This window comes from Branchiostoma belcheri, unplaced genomic scaffold (genome assembly GCF_001625305.1).
Source record: "Branchiostoma belcheri isolate BF01 breed outbred unplaced genomic scaffold, Haploidv18h27 scaffold2, whole genome shotgun sequence".
Taxonomy (NCBI): Eukaryota; Metazoa; Chordata; class Leptocardii; order Amphioxiformes; family Branchiostomatidae; genus Branchiostoma; species Branchiostoma belcheri.
This window is the reverse complement of record NW_017803490.1, coordinates 392,964-402,163: the sequence shown is the minus strand read 5'-3', so window position 1 is coordinate 402,163 and position 9,200 is coordinate 392,964. Positions and strand designations below refer to the sequence as shown.

Here is a 9,200-nt window from a genome sequence, read left to right as displayed (position 1 = left end):
TGAATATCGTACAGTCTTGTTTTGGGTGGTCGACCCAATTTCCATAGATCGCAAAATGACAAAAAAAAGTATTAGCCTGAGCCTGACTCATTATGAAACCATGGCGGCTTCTTGCGAAATGCAGCAGAAATTCTGGTTGCTAGCGCGCTTAATAACATGTGTACGTCAAGAACGGATAGGGTAAACACACGCGTCGCCTGTGTTTTTTTAAAAACATCATACTTGTTCTTCTTCCCTTCTGGTTTGTATTTAATTTGTACCCAATTTATCTCCAGGGCAACTCATTACTTCAACTAAAATTCTCATTAATATTGAATTGACCCATGGGACAGACTTCTACCAAGTTGAAAGTTCTTCCTTTACTTATTGCAACCAACCAACATGACAGTAATACAATAGAAGATACGTGAAATACATTGAGGAATCCCTAAAGTCTAACTCTTACTGTTGTGAACTTTTCAATCTATGTCAGTCCCTTGATGGAATAAAAGAATGTCATGTCAAATATTAATGTTAACCTGCAGTCTCTACGGAATTACACCCTTGTTTTCATTATCAGGCCACACCAAGTAAATTTTATGGATGACGTCCGCGCGCGCATTGATTTTGGAATGTTCCTTGAAAAAAAAACAAGAAATTCCGCTTCCTGTAACTATGACCAAAGAGTCACGACAGTGCAGCAAATCGTCAGATTGACGTAAACCCGTAAGGCGAAAACAGGACAGGACGACAACTGCTGTTCCACCTGATTTATTGCTGTTTTGATGATGAATAAAAGACTTCTTGGTTGTTACACTGTGTCACCTCATTCAATTTGTGTCCTAACATTTGTCGTCTCTATTCCTAATCTAGGCATCTTGTTTCTTAGGGACCTTCTTGTTTTTTTTTCGCCCTCTCGCATTAGATTTAGGGTCTCCAAAGGACGTCATCCATAAAATTTACTTGGTGTGGCCTCAACAATAAATTATCAAAGGCTAAGAGGGGCATCAGATAGTGAGTCTCTTAGTCAATATCATTAATTTTACATGACTGTAAAGCAAATTTGAGTTATTACTAATGGTCTGCCACACCATTTTAACACCTAGAGTGTCACTGAAAGATTCTAAAGTTAAAAATATAATCATAGTTCTAATCTGACTTGACACTATAATGGTGGTTAATCTTTAAAAGGACGGACAAAAATGACCAAAACAAATATTTTCTTGCATGTGACATAACCAGTTTAACCAGTTTAACTAACTAGCATGGCTCTCAAAAATATATTGTGTGACTCATATACCAAGCCTGTAAAGAGGGCCTGCATGGGGGGGATAGTGATTACGAATTACGCAAAATATTTGCCGCCGATTACGAATTACATTAAAGTCTCAGAGCTGATTACGACTTTACGATTTGCTGCTAATTTCCTATTACGATTTACGTTGATTTTTGCGGAGGCTGCCTTCGAATTACGAAGTCTAAAAAGGCCTGATTACGCCTTACGCATGCAGGCCCTCTGTAAAGCGATGCACAAAGCATGATGCTGCTTTATCATTAGCTAGCAGTGTAACATGGCTTTGCTATGACTCATGTTAAAGCTTATTATGCAAAATTGCTTTTCATCTGAAAAATCATTTCATCAGGACTGATGCACATAAGCATGATCATGATGCTTTTAATCATCATTAGCTAGCAGTGTATTTACTGTAAAATGGCTAAGTGCTATGACTCCTGTTAAAGCTCAGCAAAAATTGTTGGCTAGTTTTAGTTTCATCTGAAAAATCATTTCATAAGCATTTTATCGGTGGCAGGTGGTTCTATAGCCCAGAATGTGCAGATGAAACTGTAACATCATCGATGCCTTACCTGTCTATCTTGTCACAACCAGTCAGCTAAAACTGGATCAACATCACTTTGAAATTCCTTGTCTGACTGTTCATGATCATGATCATGATCATGTAAATTTTAAAGTTAGCTATAATAGAATTTCTATCTAGCCTAATGCTATCATATTAAATATCAGATTCAAGTTCTGAAGAGAGGCAGTTCTACTTGAATTATCTCAATTTTTTTTGTCAGAGCACCTTTAAGGTGTACCTGTCCAGTGCAAATGAATTTTGAGGATTAGGTGTACACCTCTGGTGCAGTGTTCAAAAGTGACACTAAAATGAAGATTTGTTTGAATGCAACAAAAGAAATTATACTGTAACTGTGTGAATCCCAAAATCATGTGACAGTTTTTAAAGACAATGAGCCAACGTATTAAGGCCTGACACAAATTTGATTTCTTATGGATTTAAAAAATGTGCTAGGTGAATTAAGAGGTCTCAGAAGTACTTTGGTGCACACAATTTTGGGAAGTGAAATATAATTCATTTTTATTAAATGAATTTTCATCCCAGTCTGTTTTAAAATGCACTGTCATTTTAATATTATCACCAACAAATCAAATTGGTGAGTCCTGATAGAGGGCCTGCATGGGGGGGGGTAGCAATTACGAATTACGCAAAATTTTTGCCGCCGATTACGAATTACGTTAAAGTCTCAGAGCTGATAACGACTTTATGATTTGCGGCTAATGTCCTATTACGAATTACGTTGATTTTTGCGGAGACTGCCTACAAATTACGAAGACTAAAAAGGCCTGATTACGCCTTACGAAAAAGGGCATGCAGGCCCTCCTGATAATTAAAAAAAAAGTAAAACAAAACTCTCCACACCTCCTAAGTCTGACGTGATGGACGTGCGGGTTCCGAACCCTCTCATATTACCTCCGCGCGCCGACATCGTACTTCCCTGCCGCGAAAGTCCCTCCCCCTCTCCCGCAGACATCCTGGAAATCCTGCGATGACTCAGCGAGAACGAAAGACGTTGTATCGAACTGTTACTTTGTTGCGAGCTCCTACGATTGAACGACGCAGAGAAGCCATGTTGGAGAGGAGCGTCCACCATCTTGGCGGAGTCTCAATGTCACCTTCAAACCTGGAGAACAAGAAATAGACCATTAGAAATGACAAGCGTTGTATCAAACTCTTATTTTGAGAACAAGAAATTTGTTTGTTTGTTTGTTTATTTTCTTAAGCCAGGAAATGCATCTCGCCTGAGGGCGTTTTTCAATGTTTCCTTGGGGGAAAACCCCTAAAAAAACCATTGACATAAAAAATCACCTCAGTTCAAATTATAATTACAACAAAAGTAACAAATAAAGTTATGCAAATTACAGATTGATGCAAAATCAAAGTAACTTGAATAACAAACATGTCATACATAAAATCATACTACCAAGATAACCGAACTAATACTAACCTTAACATCATATAACATGGTACGACGGTAAATCTGACAGGACAATAAAATAAAAATGTATTCGTTTGATTAAGGAGTGTATGGCCCTGCAGTTCCTGAACAAGCTGCTAGAGGCCCATTTGCAAACTCACATCACTTCTTTACTAATACATTTCCTATCACCCAAATTTCATGACCCTTGCGTGCCCAGATCATAAAGCCTCTTCCACTTCGAGAAGCCATTAGGGGGCTAAAATCTAATAATTTTGAGGTCTCACCAAGACCTACCCACATACCAAATATCAAGACTACTGTAATCCATCTAATCCTTATTCTTGAGTCATTAAGTAACTCACACACACACACACACACACTGAAAGACACATACATGTACACACACAGACACATAGAAAGACACACACACACAGACACACAGAAAGACACACACACAGACACACAGAAAGACACACACACATAAATGCAACTGAAAACATAAGCAAAGCTTAAAAAGTCTTGCCATTTTTCTTTTGTTTGAACTTCAAGCAAATATTAGCTAATTATCAGTGCAGCTTTGGAGATAACATTGCACCCTCAGTCTCAGATGGTGACAAGTTGTTTTTCACACCTTGACTAAATTAAATACTTTCGTTGACTGAATGGCAGGTAAACCACACACAGTAGTCACGACATCCGAGTACATGTGACAACTTCAAATCGCGATCAAAAGTTATGCAGATCACATGCAATTAAAACGAAGCCAATTGCATTTCTGGATTAAAACGTGTCCAAAACAATTAACTTCATTACAGTAACAGTTCAGCTACTAGGGCCACACCAATTTAATTTCTTGGTTAACAGATTCGCCCGCTTCATTTTTTTGATTTGCCAAGAAAAAAATTCAGAATCAACTGGAAAATGCTCATTACAATATTTTGCCCTGAACAGTTGAAAACAGTCCTTTTCTTCCTAGTTGTTACAGTTATTCCATCTTTCACTGCAGTAGTATCATTAAAAGTTCAAAATTCATTGTTTAAATTTTGAAGCAGCCAGGTGTGTTGACTTCATGCCTCCTATCGTACCATTTTGGGCCATAATAGGATGCCTAAGGCCTGTTTAAATTTTTTTGCCCGCTCCATTATTTTTCTAGAAAAATCCGTTAACCAAGAAATTAAAGTGGTGTGGCCTTTGATGAAATGTTGAACTTAACATCTTTTTCGGGCTGTTCCTTTGACATTTTTTTCTCGAGGGATTTGCTTGGTCCCTAGTTACCTTTAATAGAAAAATCAACAAACGTTGCTACATAATTCACTTATGTCAAATCATACAATATTGGGTTCACATTAAATCTGTACAATTCAGTTCTAAAATACCTTTCGAAAAAAAAATTAAAAAACTACAATATACTTTGGCAGACCTACCTAGTATCTCAAGTATCAAATTTTTAAAGCATTTACAAGGACAAATATTTATAGAATTTGAACATTAATACAATCAAATTTTACACTAGCCTATACATCAAGCAAAGCATATTAATTTCTACAATCTGTTCAAAATACTATAACGAAAAATATGATTTTAAATCTACCTGTTTTCAGTGAAAAATCCAAAGAAATCTGACGACAGCTGTCTTTTGTCAACCGTGACTCTGTCCCAAATACTCACTAGAGAGCTCAGATTCTCCATTCAAAGGATTTGATGTTTGGGTTTAGCTCATTTGGTCATCAAAAGGGGGGTTTCAAAAATTTCCAAATACAAGACATAAACCTATTAATCCAATATCATATAATTTTTTTAAAACTTTTAATGGAAAACAGGTACCTAGCATGCTCTTTGGCATTTGTAGAAGTTTTGAGTCAAGGGCAATTTATTCTACTAATTTTTATGTGATTTCATTGCCTCCCTCCTAATTGAATGGTACATCCCGTGTTGAAAAGTCGCACTTATCATTGGTGGTAATAAATGCTGCAATTACAAATATTTGCCCTCTCTGTCAAACACGTCGTGCCGCAGGTATTTGCGCCAGAAAGGTGGACATACCGGCGTTGCCCCTGGCAACCAGGCTAATGTCACACAATTTGCAGTGCCTTTCTTTGACGAGGGTGTGAAAGGGGTTTTTATGGAAACCTGACTCCCTTAAAAAACTTGAAGAATGAGGGTGTGAAAGAGGTTTTCATGGAAACCTGACTCCCTAAAAAATAAGTGAACCTGAACTGTTGAATACTTAGGAAAAAATTGTATCAGATCTCGAAAATGTGTTAAGAAATGGCAGTAAATGTCAATATCAGACAGATTTCTTCATCCAGAATATTTTTTTGTATTACCGCCTTGAAATCACTTTGGATGCCTTTAAAAAAGATGCCTTTAAACTTTTTTAAAGGCATCCAATGCAATTTTTAAGGTTTGGAAACCAGATTTTCCAGTCAATATTCTAGTCACTTATCTACATACTGAGTTGAAACAATACTGTCCCAATGTGTACCAACATTCATGGAGCATAAATGACCAAAATTCTGATGAAAAAAAGGTTACTGGCTTGATTTTAGGGTACCACCCAGAAAATAAAGGCCTCATCTTGGGGCTTGTTTCTGCAGTTTTAAATGCCTTAAGTATGAAATTCTGATTTAAATGTGCTAATGTGGGATAATACGTGTCAATAACATATAGATTGCCTAATTCAAAATATTTCGTTTTGCCACCCTGATATTGCATTTTTGTAAACCTGAAACAACGGACTGCATTTTTAAAGCCCAAACTCTATCAGCCTGTTTGTTAAGTCTAATTGCCGGGCTGTCATCAGTCATTCCTGATGGTACAGGAACAGAACAGGTGTGCTGATTTTGGAAGCTATGTATGGGGTTTCACGCCACCTGTTTTCTTTTACAAAATTATTGGGGGCCTGCATGCCCTTTTCTGTTGAGAGTATTCGGCCGTTTTAATTCTACATAGAGCATAGACAGACTGCTCTAATTCAACATAGAGCGTAATTGGCGAATTTTGAGTAAAGCGTAATTCACCGTTTTAATTCTACATTATGTGTTGTAGCTATACCTGAAATTATTGTGAAACATAATCAAGAGGTTTCCTGAATTCAGCGTAATATTTAGCTCTCAAAATTTAGCATATAGCGTTGTCGGGACCCCCCCATGCAGGTCCACATTATTATATACACATAGTACTAGCTTAAAAAACTGAAAGAAAAGCCCCAGCCCATATTGCAACTATGTTTTGTCGCAGATATCTTAACTACCCGATAGCAGACTACTGTTGATGGAGGATACTTTCAATAATTGCAAGTGGTAGCAACAAAATAAATAGAGATGATAATATCTGAAATGTCTGATTCTTCTGAGAATTTATCTAACATTACTAGTATTCATTTTATTCTGTATGACCTAATGTTCTACTTGGATTACTAACCTTCTTCGATATGCAAGAGGGAACATCTTGTTTTTTGCGCCCTTAATACGTAGGGCCTAGGAAAAAAAAATATAATAATTGTGTTTCCTGTTTCCCGACCGACCCTACAAAAAAAAAACTGCTGACCCTAGACCTTTTTTGTGTGGACCTCTGCAAGGGACATAAATAATTTTTTGAGCTGATCAACCTTTTTTAGCAACATGGTCTGACACCTGAGTGATAAAACATTGTTTAATTGGTTTTCTAGCATTGACATTAAAAAATAAAAGTGTCCTCATGCAAGTTTAACAAGAAAGAAAAAAGATAATCCCTACCTACCAACCCTAATTTTTTCAGGACTGAAAAGGGAAACACAACATTTTTTCCTAGGCCTAGGCCACACCAATTTAATTTCTTGGTCAACGGATTTTTTGAGAAAAATAATGGAGCGGGTGGGCGAAAAAAAAAATACAAATAGGCCTAGGCATCCTATTATGACCCAAAATGGTACGATAGGAGCCATGAAGTCAACACACCAGGCTGGTTCAAAATTTAAACAATGAATTTTAAACTTTTAATGATACCATTGCATTGAAAGATGGAATAACTGTAACAACTAGGATGAAAAGGACTGTTTTCAACTGTTCAGGCAAAATATGAGCATTTTGCAGTTGATTCTGAATTTTTATTTTTATTTGCAAATCAGAAAAAAACGAAGCGGGCGAATCCATTAACCAAGAAATTAAATTAGTGTGGCCCTAATACGTAATATGGTTTGTTTGTGGTTACAGCTAATGGTAGTAGCCCATTAATAATCCAACATGTAATCATAGATATCAGTGTACACACGGACACACACAAAAGGTTAATAAATCATTCATGAACGGTTCAATGGGATATTTCTAGAACGTATGTCACTGTGTACATAGCTATTGTGTTAAACGCTTGTGTGTAATTTGTTAATGGTTATAAGATCTCAATTGTTAAATGCAATAGGAGTGCATCCGAAAGAGTTCATAAAGGTATTTGAAAAAATATGATTATTATGGGTCAGATATATTGAATATTATGATGAAGTTAGTTCGCTTTTCCGAAAGTAAATGAAATACTGATTTGAAAAAAATTGATTCTAATAATTTGTACATCTTGTCCATTCCTTTTTATTAGCTAGCTGTTTAACTTGAATATTATGAATTTTATGTTTATTATACAGTATCTTCTTTACCTTTTGACTTTAATTATAAAATAATATTAATTATAAAAGCTTCATTATGAATTCATGCCCGATTGTTAATTGCAAGAGAGCAAAACAATGGTATGATAATATTATTGTCCATGGCATATTAACTCTGATAATTATACATAAAACTAAATATTTATCCTGGGCAGATTTCTATACGTGATAGTTAATAAATACCCAAAGCTTTCAAATTGGTATTACTGCAATTAATATTACAATGCAAAAATAGTTTTAATATATAAGACTGTGTTGTTATTAGAAAAAATACTGAAACTCATGATTAGCCTACACGATTTCAACACTACATCAAAGAATAATAATATGCTAATATGAGTAATTAGGACTTTCAGTTTTAGTCTACACCTTTATTTTGTACAATGTTTTATAGCTGATGCTTTGATACATTTGTATATAGGCGTCACTAACTACCCAGCCTTGACCTGGACCTTTTGGCCTAATCGGTTAGTGCGCTGGCTGTGAGCTGGGTTCGATCCCGGGGGTCAACCTTCAAATTAAACCTTTCTCTTGTGTTACACATTGTACATGTACCGTGTACGATTGTTGTGCAATAGTCTTCTTCATAGTAGTCATTTCTACATATTACTCTTTATCTATTTCATTACATTTTGGTTTGATTTGTAATCCGTGACCCCGCCCTCACCCTCGACCTTGTTGAAAAGCGGTCATATGTATGTACTGAACAAGCTTTCGAGTTACTACTACTACAACTACTACTACAAATTTAATCAGAGTTTCAACAGATCAGTGGTACATTGACCACTGCTTGTCACAACTCAACATTACAACAAACACAGTAGACAAACACTTCAGTCCTGTGTTTCCTGTCGTGACTTGGGTGTTTACCTACTCTCCCAACTACAGGTCAACAAGACCTGACAACATATAAGCCTACTTTAAACCACTTTTAGACTCTTATTACTGACCATTGAGGACAGAATTTAGTCTGTCTATATACACATAGCTACGTACCCTTTGGTAGGGTTTACGGAAAAACCTGGGCTGTCTACCTTACCAGGCTACCTTACCAGTCTACCTTGCCTGTCTAGGACGTCAGGCTACTGAACTCCCCCCATCCACAGCCTCACGAACAGCAAGACTTCCAAGCAGCTGCGCCCCCTGGCGGAATGCATCAGAATTGCACCCACTACTTTGGCACGTGCGTGTGCACAAACCTGTGCAGCATGGAGTTAAACATAGCCCGACTAATCGCGCTCCTGGCGGTCGTCGACCCGAAGTGGGTGGGGGTCATTAACCTCTTGTGTAACACAGGCTATGTTAA

At 36.8% G+C, this 9,200-nt stretch overlaps 1 protein-coding gene across 2 annotated transcripts in view; it reads right to left on the bottom strand.

The window, feature by feature from the left end:
- The window catches only part of LOC109468712 (cell surface glycoprotein 1-like), a 26,968-nt gene extending 24,011 nt beyond the window's left edge, over positions 1-2,957 (bottom strand). For both annotated transcript variants that reach the window (XM_019767027.1, XM_019767026.1), the window contains exon 1: positions 2,700-2,957. In XM_019767027.1, coding sequence (XP_019622586.1) covers positions 2,700-2,931 — 232 coding nt within the window. In that variant the 5' untranslated portion in view covers positions 2,932-2,957. The remainder of the gene's footprint in view (positions 1-2,699) is intronic.
- Between the last annotated feature and the right edge of the window lie 6,243 nt (positions 2,958-9,200).